The sequence below is a fragment of the Pelodiscus sinensis genome, chromosome 4, assembly GCF_052426305.1.
Source record: "Pelodiscus sinensis isolate ZL-2025 chromosome 4, ASM5242630v1, whole genome shotgun sequence".
NCBI lineage: Eukaryota > Metazoa > Chordata > Testudines > Trionychidae > Pelodiscus > Pelodiscus sinensis.
The window spans coordinates 7,413,681-7,428,449 of record NC_143055.1 but is presented as its reverse complement, the minus strand read 5'-3'; the positions used below and the strand labels follow the sequence as shown (position 1 = coordinate 7,428,449).

The following is a 14,769-nucleotide window of genomic DNA, read 5'->3' as shown; positions in this document are numbered from 1 at the left end:
ACATGTGTGCGTTAAGTCCCCGTTACTGCTAAGAGTTTTGATGAATGTGTATCAGGGGACAAGACCCCCAAAACAACACAGTGTTACCTTGGCCTCCTGTTGCAAACATTGTGCATGCAAATCTATGGAAACAGCTGTCCTGATCTTTCACACAGAGACTAGCTTTTGCATGCTATTTAGCTCCCTCTACTGCTCCCTCCAGAAGCTTGCGGAAGGATTAAGCAACACGTATTAGGCAGCTTATTTGGGGTTGTAGCATGCTGGAAAGCAGAAACAAAAAAGGCGAGCTCATATATGAAGGGCCTAAGTGAATGATCTAGACCAGTGGTTTTCCAACTACAGGTTGCGACCTAGGACGGGCAGGCACGGAATGTCAGGCGCTGGGTCTCATTGGTACAGGCGGACCAGGTGAGCAGTGGGGGTGCTAAGCAGCCAGCAACAGGCCTGGCTCCTAAATGGGGGAGAAGAGAGCACAGGGCTGCACGCACTGGCTCCGCACTGCCATTGGCTGGGAACCTGCTGCCGGCTGCGTCGGGGCCAGGAGAGGCAGGAAGCTGCCTGAACTCCCGCTGTGCCGCTGACCGGGAGCCGCTCAAGGTGAGCCCCTTTTCCCACAGTCTTGACCCCTTTTCCCAAGCTGGAGCCTCAGCCCCACCCCGGAGCCCACACACAAGTCAAGATATGTAGGGTCGTGGCATCAACAATTTTCTTCAACTGGGTCCCGAGGGGGAAAAAAATAAGGGTGAAAACCGCCGGCCTAGAGAACTGCCCGTCGATGGTTATTAACTCTGTGCACTCCCATTTTCATTGCTTCGCCCACCTCAGAGAGCGTATTGGCGTCACTGGCGCTGTCGTCAGGGGAATCCTTTCCTCAACCTGCTCCCACCCTCACCCCCAGATGGCGAAGCAGCAACCTCGGACGATTAACGAGTCATCAGAACACCCACAGGCGTGTCCACTGCCTGGGATTTTTTTAAGCTAAAAAGTGAAGTTTGTGTGACCCTCCGCAAGAGCATGTTGTGAAATCAGCAGCCTTCTGGGAAGCAGAGGATCTTCCTGTAACCTTGCACTTGCCCTCTAGATTTCTCCCCTGTGCTTGTCGCCGGTTGCCATAGAGATGTGAAGCAAGATAGGAGATATGTCGCTGCCATCTTCTGGGCAAGCAGCGGATTGCATGGGACTTCGGAAAAGGGCACGTTTCTGCCACCTGCAGCTGGTTAATACATACATCATGGGCCCTTTCGGTATGCCAGGAAGGACCGTTAAATTATCATGCTTTGACCTCCTGAATGACACGGACGATAGAATTGTTTGTACCCACTGATTCGATCCACATCCCCGTTTGCAAACTGAACCAACTGTACTCTCGAATATTAATTCCAACGGCCATCATCCCACAAGCACCCTTAAAAACTCCCTTCAATAATCAAGTGCCTCCCCACGCACAGAATCCTAGGGCTGGAAGAGACCTCAGGAGGTCAGAGTCCAGCCCCCTGCCCAGAGCAGGATCAAACCCAACTCAATCATCCCAGCCAGGACTTTATCAAGCCGGGACATCAAAACCTCTAGGATGGAGATTCTACCCCCTCCCTAGGGAACCCATCCCAGTGCTTCCCCAACCTCATAGGAAAATAGTTTTTCCTAATATCCAACCTAGACCTCCCCCACTGCAGCTTGGACCATTGCTCCTCATTCGGTCATCTGTCAGCAATGGGAACAGCCTCTCTCCATCCTATTTGGAACCCCCCTTCAGGTAGTTGAAGGCTGCCATCAAATCCCCCCTCACTCTTCTCTTCTGCAGACCAAATAGACCCCAATCTCTCAGCCTCCGTAATAAATAAATATAATGGACGACAGATTAATCATTATTAAAAAATGGCACTGCAGAGGGTGCATCTATGGAATTTTTTTCAATGACTATTCAAAGGTACAAAAGGTCCAAGGTGTTTCTGAGCAGTAACATATAGAAAACGTTAGCTATATGGCTTACTGGCTTCTATTTCTCTGCTCTGCAGTTTGAAAACAGCCTATGGAAATGACCATATGCATCTCATAGGATGATAAAGTTACATCTGGCACCCACTGCCTTGCAACAGACTTCTAGAAATACAGGTCAAACTCTCCAGCGGCTCTAAATTGGTGTTGCTCATGGACTTCAAGAGAACACCACGGTATGTCGAGAACTTGTACGAAATTGGTGGCTTGATTTGATTGTGCTCTCCTCCACGTCCTCAACCGGAGGGGAGTCTTTTTCATAGAGCTTCAGTGACCAGATGCTAAAGATGGATGCGAGGCTTGCTAAAATAAACCCGCCGATGGTTAAGTAGAAACTTTCTCCCAGGGACGATGCATAATGGTATACCTTTAACAGTTCCTTGGTTTTCGATGTTTGGATTATCGTTAAGAGCCAAGTACAAAACACCAGCACTAACGCACAAAGAACAGCTGTGAAAAGAGAGTGAAGAACAGAAAGGCAGTGACTTTACGGCAAGTCAGTCTGTATCCGCAAAAACAATGAGAAGTTTGCAGATTTATTTGGGCATAAGCTTCCGTAGACAAAACCCAACTTCATCAGATGCGTGGAGTGGAAATTTCCACACCCTCTGGCTTTGCTTTGGGCCCGGGCGATGAGCCACAGTGAGAGAACCACTGGGATAAGATCACGCTGAGCCTTCCCATGAGGGCAACTTGTCACTTTGCCAGCACCTTTTGTAATGCCTGGCAGGGTTTTCACTCTGAACCCATTAGGCACAACAGGTTAGGGGACACAATGAACCAGCTCCCGGATCACATGATAGAGCTATAGTGTAAAGACAGCAGTACCAGCACAGCAAGATCTAGTCTCTGAGACTTGCATGCATCGGCAAGTTGTGGTAACACCTGGGAGGTGCACTGCCCCTTTTGCCCCTTGCTAAATGGGGTTCCCTCTCATGCCCCCTCCCTGTTCCTGTGAGTGACCTTCCCTGGATTACTCCCCCGCCCTGGCACCAGTCACCTATGCCTGTGTGCACAGTTTGGGGGGATTTTCAAAGGTATTTATGACCCTAAAACTGCATACAGCACTTTGATTAGTTGGGCACATACCCCCTTTTCAGAAAAAAGATGTTCTGCTCCCCCAGGAGACAGGTGTAAGAGACAGTACAAGAGAACAAGCTCTGTCTCTCACTCTCCTAGCTATTAACCACCCCCTGCATCCCATGGAAAAGAGAAGAATCCAAAGGAACGGACTGAACTAAGATCCTCTGGGTTATGCTGGAGGAGACTACAGCTCTTGGTTACGGGGTCCTTTTAGTGAGTCACTGACCAGAGTGAGGGGGAAATCAGCCCATCTGACTTCCCCTGCCTAGTAGCTGTCCTATGAAAAGACTATCTGCTCCATCACTGAGAGTGTGATTCAACAATGTGGCTTGTGGGTGGGTGGCGGGGTGGGGGAGTCTATTAAAGCTAAAATTGTACAATGGCTGATTTATAGGTGCATAGATTTTAAGGGCCTCAGGGATCACTGTGATCAGCTAGTTGCTTTTCACCCTTCATGCTGGCTGCTGACTTCTTGCCTTTGATTCCCCTGGGACTTTTTAATATGAATGTTTCATAGAAATCCATTAGAAGCAGCATTTCAAAAGGCAGTCGCAGAACCATCACAACTCAGCTGGCCCAGGAGTGAGCCTCTTAAGTGGATAGGACTGACGAGGCTTTGCACAGTGAAATCAGGTTGGTATATTTCACTTTTGAATCTAGTTGCAGTCACCTTCTGGTTCTTCTGCACTAGCCCAATGCTGCTGCTATTGGGGGTTTCAACCCTTCCGAGGAAAAGTTAAATGTAATTGAAACAAAAGGAATTTTTCTTAAAACAAACAAACAAACAAACAAAAAAACAAACAAAACACAACAGGAAAATTCTTCTGTTCATATTAAGATTATGCTAACCTCAACACACACACACACACACACACACACACACACACACACACACACACACACACCCATTTGTTCAACAAACAAAAGTTACCTGACAATATGTGTAGGAAACTTGAAATGATTAAACGCGCCACTCCTAGCTTCTTTATCTCTATGAAGTCAAGGAGGAAAGCCACGAAGCCAGTCAACACACCCAGGAAACACATTCCCAGCATCAGATGTATGAAGACCCATTGATTCGGCCTCAGGAGAATAATGTCTTTTATCAAAACAAAACAGCAGAATAAATACAGGACAACAGGAAATGAAATAGAATGAACAAGTCCAAAGCTACAGCAGCTGACGGGCTCTTAATTCTTTTCCTGTGTCCTGGTGACCCTTCCACAAGCTGCGCTGCCATTGGTAGTCCATCAATTTGTTAAAACTAATGGACTTCTATATCTAGTAGATTCAGGCTGATGGCACCATCCAATTAGCATGTTGATTTTCAGCAAGATGCACCCAGAATATTCAGTGGAGAACTCATTATATCTGTTTATGAGTTACCCTTTGCTTGTCTCTTGCCTTGTTTTTTAGATTGTAATCTCTTCAGGACAGGGACCATCTGTTTGGATGGATCTATGCCACGCAGCAATGTCAACCTGATTGTACCCAATTTCAGCTGCATAAATAGATTGAGGTGCTGCATGGTCTCCACGGGGAAAAGCTCTCCTGTCGACTATGTTTCTCATTCTGGTGGAGTACTGAGTCGACAAGAGAGCTATTGGTGGTTGATTTAGCAGGTCTTTACTAGACCCATTAAATCAAACCCTGGGGGATCAATTACCGCGGCACCAATCTCCCAGTAAGTGTAGACCTGCCCTTTGCTAGATGTAGAGTACAATGAGGTTCTGGCCTTTACATTATCATGATACAAAAATATGTATGAGACAGAGTTGAGTCACAACAACTTCTAGCTTCAGAATCCTTCAAGACTCAAGATTATCCTTCCCATTTAGCCTTGACTCTAGAGAAGGAAGGAAGCCCTTTCATTACATCCCCTCTATCACCATGGCTAAGCAGATGCCATAAGCGTAGACAACTGTTCAGCCTGGTGAGCGGGGGTGAATAAGAAAGCCAGAATGCAAAGCCTGAATAACTTGGGTTACCAAACTGGCCCTGGCATTTTAAACTCTCTAGCTCACCAGAGCTGGGCAATTACAGAGAACTTGTCAAGGCCATTTTTCAGCAAAGAATTTAAAGCAAAACACTTAAGTACATGCTCCAGTCCCACTGAATAATAATGAATAATGTCTAATTCTTTGATAGTGTTTTACAAAGTACTTTTAACTATCATTTCATTTTACAGATGGGGAAACTGAGGCAGGGAGCAGTGATCTTAAGCCCCAAGTTCCTCCAGATGGTCAATGGCAGCAGAAGAAATCAATGGTAACTCAGATTCGTGCTGGCGAGGGGAACCCAGTGCTCAGTGAGTAGTCCAGTTGTATTTGTGTTTGCTCCTGATTTCCGCTGATCTAAAGCCAGCGGAAAGAATTGAAAGGGGGCTTCGCAGACCTTCAGAAAAAAGGACAGAAATATAAAGTTACAGAACCCTGGACCCTCTGGGGAGAATGGGAGATGATCCATTGCGACATGTATCAGCAGAGGCCAACAAAAAGGCTGCCAAGACTTTGTAAATTGGAGAGCAGCACTTGGAGTGAGTCACTATGGATGCTAGAAAAGATATAACAAGTTATGGGCGAGTAGCATACCATGTACTGGTTTGCTAGTACATTTCGAACAACTGACTCTAGCTTTCCTTTGCCACACAACTCGCTAGAGATCACCATGAGCTTGGGCTGTGTTCCACACAGAGCCACTGCTCCAAGATGTGTGCTCAGATCCTGCTTTATGAAGACACAAGGGAAAAGGCACTTGGTAGTTTGTGTGCAACACTCATTTGCACGTCACCCACCACCACCATCACCGCCCAATGTGATCAGCGGTCTGTCTGCATCAGAAAGGCCTTCCATTGGAGCAGCCCGGGTTCTCACCGATTTCAGTTGACACTGTAAAAACGAGTAGTCTCATGGCACCTTAGAAACTAACAAAAATATATAGAATCAGCCAGTTCTGCAGTCTCTCTCTAATTGAAAAGCTTCAGGGGGCAGCCAAGTTGGTCTTTAAAGTGCTACCAGACCATTTGTTGTTTTTTAAGTTTCTCTCTAAGGCTGTGTCTAGACTACATGCCTCTGTCATCAGAGGCATGTAGATTAGACACATAGGCAAAGGCAAATGAAGCCGCGATTTAAATGATTGCGACTTCATTTACATTTACATGGCTGCCGCGCTGAGCCGACAAACAGCTGATCAGCTGTTTGTCCGCTCAGCGCGCTAGTCTGGACGCTCCCCTGCCGACATCAAAGCCCTTTGTCGGCAGCCCCGGTAAACCTCATCCCACGAGGAATAACAGGGGTGCCGACAAAGGGCTTTGATGTCGGCAGGGGAGCGTCCAGACTAGCGCGCTGAGCGGACAAACAGCTGATCAGCTGTTTGTCGGCTCAGCGCGGCAGCCATGTAAATGTAAATGAAGCCACGATCATTTAAATCGCGGCTTCATTTGCCTTTGCCAAAACAACAAATCTACATGGCTCCGTCAACGGAGCCATGTAGTTTAGACGTACCCTAATTGGTTAGTGAAATTCAATCTTTCCTCATAGGTCTGTTTTTTCCAGACTTATCTTCTAAAGACTTTCTCAGCTTGTCCACATCTTTCCTTAAGTGTGGCACCCAGAACTGGACACCGTACTCTACGTGAGGCCTTACCAGTGAGGCGTAGAATGTTTAAGTATATTTAATTTTGCCTTGGTATGATTAAATATACTCAGACCATCCACAAGCTCCAATGACAAGGATTTCAACACTCCTGTTCCAGTGCTTACTGATTCTAATTGAAAGTTTTCCCTAATATGTAATCTAAATATCCCTTTTGGCAAACTTAAGTGGATTGTTTATTGTTCTACCTCAGTGGACATGGAGAATAGTTGATCACTGTCCATTCACTTATTTGATGACTGTTTTAATCTCACCTGACACCTTTTCTTCTCCACACTAAACTAAATACAGGCAGTCCCCGGGTTACGTACAAGATAGGGACTGTAGGTTTGTTCTTAAGTTGAATCTGTATGTAAGTCGGAACTGGCGTCCAGATTCAGACACTGATGAAACTGACCGCCAGTTCTGACTTACATACAGAATCAACTTAAGAACCCCAGGCGTCCCCAAGTCAGCTGCTGCTGAAACTGATCAGCAGCTGATTCCAGGAAGCCGGGGGCAGAGCAACTCTGCCTGGGGCTTCCTGTAGTCAGCGCTGGTCAGTTTCAGCAGAAGCTGACTTGGGGACGCCTGGGGCAGAGCAGCTGGGGTGCTACTGGACCAACCCAGCAGCACCCCATCTGCTCTGCCCCAGACGTCCTGATTCAGCCGCTGCTGAAACTGACCAGCAGCGGCTGAATCAGGACCTGGGGCAGAGCAGCTGGGGTGCTGCCGGGTTGGTCCAGTAGTGCCCACAGGCGCTGCAGGACCAATCGGCAGCGCCCCAGCTGCTCTGCCCCAGAGTCCAAAACAAAAGCCTGGTCTGCTGGGGGGGAGGGGGGGGAGCACACTAGCTGCGCCCCCCCCCCCCCAGCAGACCAGGGACACGGGGAGCAGAGCCACAGCGGCAGCGGGGTGCCGCGCCTCTGAGGCTTTGCTCTGGCAAAGCCTCAGAGGCGAGGGACCCCGCCACGGCTGCGGCTTCAGTCTGGGTGCCTGTGGTCTGCTGGGGACGGTCCCCAGCAGACCACAGGCACCGGGTCTCAAGGGGCAGCAGCAGCGGTTCCCGCGCTTCTGAGGCTTTGCTCTGGCAAAGCCTCAGAAGCGCGGGAACCCGCCCGGTGCCCCTGGTCTGCTGGAGACGGTCTCCAGCAGACCAGGGGCACCGGAGCAGCTTACGAACGGGGCTTTCTCGCCCCGACTTCCGGGGCGAGAAAGCTCCGTTCGTAAGTGCGGATCCGACATAAGTCGGATCCGCGTAAGTCGGGGACTGCCTGTATGCCCCATTCTTTCACATTTTCCTCACAGATTACTAAATCTCTTAGTTTTGTTTCTCTCCTCTGAACGCTCTCCAGTTTATTTACAATCCTCCACTTGAGGCCTTACCGGTGCATGAAAAGGCAGAAAAATTATAGTGTTTTACATGCACACGCCTGTTAAAATGCCCCAGAATGACACTAGCCGCCTTCACATCAGCACCACACTGTTGGTTCATATCAATTTGTGAGCCACTAGAACCACCCAAATACTTTTCTGCAATACTGCTGCCAAACCAGTTAGTCCCCTTTTTGTATTTGTGCATTTGCCTTTTCTTTCCTACATGTAGTATTTTGCACTCAAATTTACAGGTGTCCCTGCTATAAGTCGCCCTGGCATACATCCATTCTACACTAATGTCATTGACACTTGTAGGGACTGATGCGTTTTAAGTCCTCCCATTCCTGCTCTTAAGTCGTGTGCGCGCAAAAAAAATAAAAATAAAAAATTGGGAAGTCAGCCACAGGGAAAAAAATCCCCGCTTTAAGTTGTGTTGATATAAGTCCACGTTTTTCAGAACGTATCTTGGACTTACAGCAAAGACGGCCTGTATTGAACTCCAGACCAATTATCCAATTTATCAAGATCATTCTGAATTCTACTCCTATCCTCCAAACTGCTTGCCAGTGCGGTGCCATCTGAAGACTGTAGAAGCATATTCCCCACTCCATCATCCGTAGTGTGTGTGAAAATACTGACACGTACTGGATCGTGGATATACCCCGCTAGGGCTCCTAGTGCTCCCAATTTATGGTAATTTCATCTATACCATATTCTCCTAGTTTGCTTATGAAAATGTTGGGCTGTATCAAAAGACTTATTACAGTCCAGATGTATCACCTCTACTGCTTTCCCTCTATCCTGTGGTGCCCTGGCAAAGAAGAAAATGAGATTGGTTTGGCACGATTTGTTCCTGGCAAAACAATATTGGTGGTTTCTTCTTCTTCTGGTGCATCAGGTACCTCGTGAGATGGATCCAGTCTGCCAAATACTATACTCCTGCAACAATGCTCCCTCTAGTCTTTTCCATCCACTGCATTCCATGGAGTTTTTCCATCCACATGCGGAATACATTTTAATGTACACCAAGACACACACAAATGTGCACCACCAAAAACCTAGCTGGGGGCGCTCTCAAATGCCACCAGGCTCCCTACAGCCCCTCCTCTAGCCTACTTCTGGGATCACCCAAGAGGGAGCCTTTCCACCTGCATATGATCCTCTGTGATAGACCACCCCAGATCTCTGCCACTGGGTCACCAGGCCTCTCTTTTTTCCTTCTCCCCAGGGCGGCTTAGTTCTTACCCTTTAAAACGCCATCCCTTATCCCATCTGCCTTGAGCAGTCTCACCTGAGTAGCTCGTTTGGTTCAACCACTGCTGGGACTTCAGACGGATGGGCACCCCGAAGATGTAAATGGCGACCCAGAACTCCGACCTCTTCTGCAGAGGTTCGTGATCGGTGGTTTCCAGCATGATCCAGCCGAGGTTGGAGACGGCGATGCACAGGGCTGCCACGGCAAGGCACTGGCACGTGGCTGCAGCCAGGCTGTACTGGGTGGCCATCGACAGCTCCCACAGCTGCTCGTGGTCGGAGCGCACGGGCAGGTTGCCCGCGGCAACCATGGCTAACAGCCCTGAGTACTCGCTGCCGGACGACGTTCGCCTCTCCATCGTCACCTGCTGCCGGGGAGCCGGTCCCAGGGCCTGGCTGGTTTCCAAAGCGAGGCTGGCTACATTCTTCTCCCAACCGCCCGGGTCATTCCCTTCCATGGCAGGCTCCGCCCCCTCACACCCACCAATGGTAGAGGCTGCTGTGGCATCAGCCCCGCCCCCTCACAGCTACCGGCCCGATCGGAAGCCCTGGGCCAGCCTCAGGCGCACCCTCTAGGCCTGCTAACACCTATCAGACTGCCCCCTGCCCCAGTCCTTACAGCAACCATTACCAGCCAGTCCCGCTCAGGGTATTTATTAATTATCCAACAGCAGTGTCCCAGCCGGGCAGGAGAACTGTGCGCTAGGTGCTGTACAGACATGGCAAAAGGCAGTCCCTGGTCTAGGAGCTTACGGTCTTAGTTGAGATGAGACGCCGCATGTGAGTGTCACAAACCAAGAGGGCAGATGAAAGTAACAGGGATAGGAGCCATGGATAGTTCCACACACAGCCAGACCTCCCAGAGTACATCTACACTGCACACAATACCACCCTGGCAGTCGTCTCAGAGCCTGGGTCAGCTGCTCATTGCAGATAGAGTTACCACCTTTGAAATACCCAAACCCAGCACACACACACACCCCTCCCATCCCCCGCAGGGCAAGCCCACTGCATCCCCAAACCTAAGGCAACTGCACACACCTGCCCGCTGCTTCCACAGCTACTTATAGCGATCCAAACTCCCCCTCTTGTGCACGTGGTGCGCTTTGCGTGTCGGTGGGCAGGCAGCCGCTGTGTTGTCCAGTTTTGATCGGTTATTGCTTGCACTAGGGAACACGGCAGCTTCCTTAGCTGGACGCTGAAACCTTTAACATTAGCCAGGCCAGCGTATTGCAATAATAGAGCAAATGTCAAGATCCACGTAAAAGACAAAACTACCAACCAACAACCCTGAGAATAAACTGTTTTTTCTGGCAATTGGCAAGTCCATAAAGAAAAAAAAATCCAGCCACCTTGGTCAGGTGCAAACCCTAGCTATGGGGCCAACAATTTGTGCAGTGCCAGGAATGAGTTGGGCCAGAGAACTGCCGGGCAGGCAGGATGAGAGGACAGGGATCCTATCTGTAACCGACTTGCTCTGATCGACCGTTGTGTCTCGGATTCTCAGCCTGAAAAACAGGGATGATGACACTGCCCCCTAGTCAACAGCCTCTGGCCCAAGATTTGGTATCTCCGCACACAATGGAGAGAAGGCAGCTGTTTGTTGATGGCGCCAGGGCTCTGCCTAGTGGAGAGGAACTGCCCTAGACCCCACATACCAGTGGGATCCGCACCCACAGCATCACCTTGTATTCTAATTCATGCAAATATAGTGGAGAGATGCTCTTTCCCACCGCCTCTTTAAACCCTCTGCCCCCTGTGTATTACAGAGTGAAGAAAAAGGAAGGAAAACAGCCCAGGTGGAAAAAACCAGGAAGAGCCTAGAGCAGGAGGAAACGAACGATGTGGGAGAAGTGGAGAGTGGATTTCATAGGAGAATGAGAAGGGGGTGGGGGCTGAGTCCCTCCCATTCCATTCTCCCATCCTGCCCACCAAAACAAATCAATCTTGCCAGCCTTACCCTAGCCAGACCTCCTGCACCTCACAGCAGGCTGGCATCACACGCAGCCCATCACCAGCCAGCCCTGCATCATTCATTGGCCAATGCCTGTCTAGCTTTGTGGCAGGTGCCAGGACAGGAGCTCCTCTAGGACCTCATTAGTTGTGTAGTCCACTGTTCCAGGCACTGCCCAAACCCAGAGAGATGAGGCACTGCTGCTAAGAGCTGTATTTATATCTCACACACACACACACACACACACACACACACACACACACACAAAACACTCTGGGAATGTGGCACACGCTGAGCGACAAGCTCCTCCCTGAAGGGGAAAATTGAATCCTCAAAACTCAAATGTCGCACTTGTCATAGAACACAACCATGTCCCCTTAACTCTGCCCCTTTTGATCCATTCCTTCAGGCATCCCTCAGAGACACTGCAGCTCCCTATACTCTTAAACATGAGTGTCCAGGGAGATCCCTTATTCCTCAAAGTACCAGCAGTGCACGGTGCATCCGCTGGAATACAGAGCCAGAATCTTGGCCTACAATTGCCATAGAAACTGAAAAAAATGGCAGTTTTTATTAGCGGGCAGTTTTTATTAGCTACTGGGTTGTTCTCAGTTCCTTAGGGTGTTGCAGCAGGAGGAGAGAGAGCCACAGGCAGGCTGGTGTGAGAAGTGTTGCCTTGACTCTAGATTTCCAGGTTTGCTAATTTACTGGGGGGGAGGGGGAGTGTGTTAAAGGGCACAAGGCATGCAGACCACCAACGGGAGCCCTCAGCCTTCACGCCATGGTAACAAAATCCTACCTGTGAATTTCCATCAGGGTTTTATTTAAGAGGGGGTAATGGGAGTGCAGCGGTAGGAAGGGGCAGTAGGAAGTGCCCAGGAACCTCAGCTACCCCAAGCTTGCTGCATTCCCAGACACCCCTGTGTCTCCTCCGGATGCAGCTATCAGAATCCCCAATGGGGGCCTCCCCCTCTCCCTGGCAAGCGGACATCAGGAACGAGATTCCTCTAGAGCTTCAGGCAGCTCCTTCGTACCAAGCCTGCCAGGGGTTCCTCGCCAAAAACAGAGGAAGAGCCAAACCAGCCTGCTGACGGGGCACTGAGGCACACAGACTAAAGAGGCACTCCCGTAGTCTGGGAGCTAGGAATTGAACCCACCCTCCCTGAATTAACCCCCAAACTCCTCCTAGGTCTTTCTGGCAAGTTCTGGGCCCCTTTCTGAATTCTGTGCTCATCTCTAGGGGTTTTTTTTTTTTTTTGCTCTTATTCTGTATGTAACATGGCCCCACACACTGCCTCAGCTAGGAGACTGCAGATGCCCCCTGAGGTCTTGGCTAAGGTTGGCAGCCCTGGAAATTAGGTCAGTAGGTCACTGACACCTCTTTCAGTGGACAAGCCAAATTTAAACGGATTTGTAAAGAGTAGAGAGCAAGTCTACAGCCTTGCTCAGACCAGGAGATGATGGGCTGATGTTAGACCAAATATTAGGGCTGCCGATTAATCATAGTTAACGTATGTGATTAACTCAATTAATTATGATTATTCAGTTTTAGTCACTATGTTAAACATTAGAATAGAAAGTGAAATTTATTATATATTTTTGGATTTTTTTCTACATTTTCATTTCAATTACAACACCACATGCAAAGCATAGTTCTCCCTTTTTATTATTACAAATATTTGTATTGTAAAAAGGATAGCATTTTTCAATTCACTTCACACAAGTACTGTAGTGAAATCATGAAAATGCAACTTACAAATGTAGATTTTTTTTGTTACATAACTGCACGCAAAACAAAATAGAGTCTACAAGTCCACTCAGTCCTACTACTTGTTCAACCCATTGCTCAGACAAACAAGTTTAACATTTATGGGACATAATGCTGCCTACTTATTTACAATGTCACCTGAAAGCGAGAACAGGCATCTGTATGGGGCTTGTAGCCAGCATTGCAAGGTATTTATGTGCTAGATATGTTAAACATTTGCATACCCCTTCATGCTTCAGCCACCACTCCAGAGAACATGACTCCACACTGACTATTCCTGTTAAAGAAATAACTACTTAAATTTGACCTCGTTGAGGGAGACCTGTTTGTCTCCTGCTCTGTTTTACCTGTATTCTGCCATGTATTTCACTTTATAACAGTCTTGAATAACACAAGCACGTGTTTAAGAACACTACAGCAAATGACTAAAAGTTTAAGACTCTAAAGTGCCTTCCAAAACCTGAGGGGGACAAAGTATGGAGCCTGCTTTCAGAAATCTTAAAAAAGCAACATTGTAAATAAGTGGGCAGTGTTATCTCCTGCAAATATAAACAAACTTGTTTGTTCAAGCAATGGGCTGAACAAGAAGTAGGACTGAGTGAACTTGTAGGTTCTACAGTTTGATTGTTTTGTTTTTAAATGTAAGTGTTTTAAACATAACTCTGCATTTGTATATTCAACTCTCATGATACAGATATTACCCTTCAGTACTTGTAAGGGAGGAACTGGGAATACTCTCTCTTGCTTTTCACAGTGCAAATATTTGTAATAAAAAAATAAACATAGCCATTTATACTTTGTATTCTGTGCTGTAATTGAAGTCAATAAATTTGAAAGTGTAGAAAACATCTAAAAATATTTAAATAAATGACAATATTGTTGAACAGCGTGAATAACCACCATTTTGGAAATCACTTGACAGCCCTATCAAGGATGTATAAGTTTGTAACAGGCTTTTAAAAACTCCTTCATTACTCTAGAGCTAAATTTGTTTCTGCTCTGCGCCATCGAATGCAGACAAGGAAACACAGATTCCCACTGGTAGACCAAGTGCCATAAGACTGCCTGGGAAGTAGTGAAAACTTTACTCGTGGAATAGTCACAGCAGTGAATTTCGTGGCTCCGAAACACTGGCTCCACTGGTGTTTGAAGCACCTGGCACTGTGGCACACACTACACAAATACAACTCTTGGCTCTTAGATATTCTCAGGAAATAACATTTGAGTAAACATCACCTTAGAAATTTGTGCCTGCTGAGCGTGGCATGCGAGAACTGCTCCGCTGACATGGCTTTCCGAATCTCGCAAACACACGCTCCATCAGATATTCTCTCTAGACAAACATATGCAAGGAAACTACCATGCCGGCCCAATGAGCGATGTGATGACGTAATGTTTGTGAAAGGCTCTGAAGATGGTGAAACTACAAAACCCTCCATAGTTGAGCAGACGCTGCACCAAAGACCCTCAGTGTACAAAAAACCAGGCCTCTTTCCATTCGACAAGTTACGCAAGTGGAGCTGCAGAAGGAAGCTCGCACTGACCAACGGCCCGATTTTGATCAGTTACATCCTCAACAACTGCAGTTCAATTTCAAATAACTGTTGAGATCAATGATGTTACTTTGCTGAATTCAGTTACTTGCTCGGCTGTAGAAATCAATGCACAAGTCGGTTTTAAAAAAAACCGTGTCTCACTCAAAAAG

At 47.8% G+C, this 14,769-nt stretch overlaps 1 protein-coding gene across 1 annotated transcript; it reads right to left on the bottom strand.

Moving 5' to 3' along the window:
* Positions 1–219: 219 nt before the first annotated feature.
* Positions 220–11,875, bottom strand: LOC112544060 (transmembrane protein 127-like). Its single transcript, XM_025179545.3, has 3 exons — positions 9,380–11,875; positions 4,010–4,177; positions 220–2,445 (listed from the first exon to the last, which is right to left on the bottom strand). The coding sequence occupies exons 1-3, from the start codon at positions 9,798–9,800 to the stop codon at positions 2,156–2,158; spliced, it is 879 nt and encodes a 292-aa protein (XP_025035330.1). The 5' UTR covers positions 9,801–11,875; the 3' UTR covers positions 220–2,155.
* Between the last annotated feature and the right edge of the window lie 2,894 nt (positions 11,876–14,769).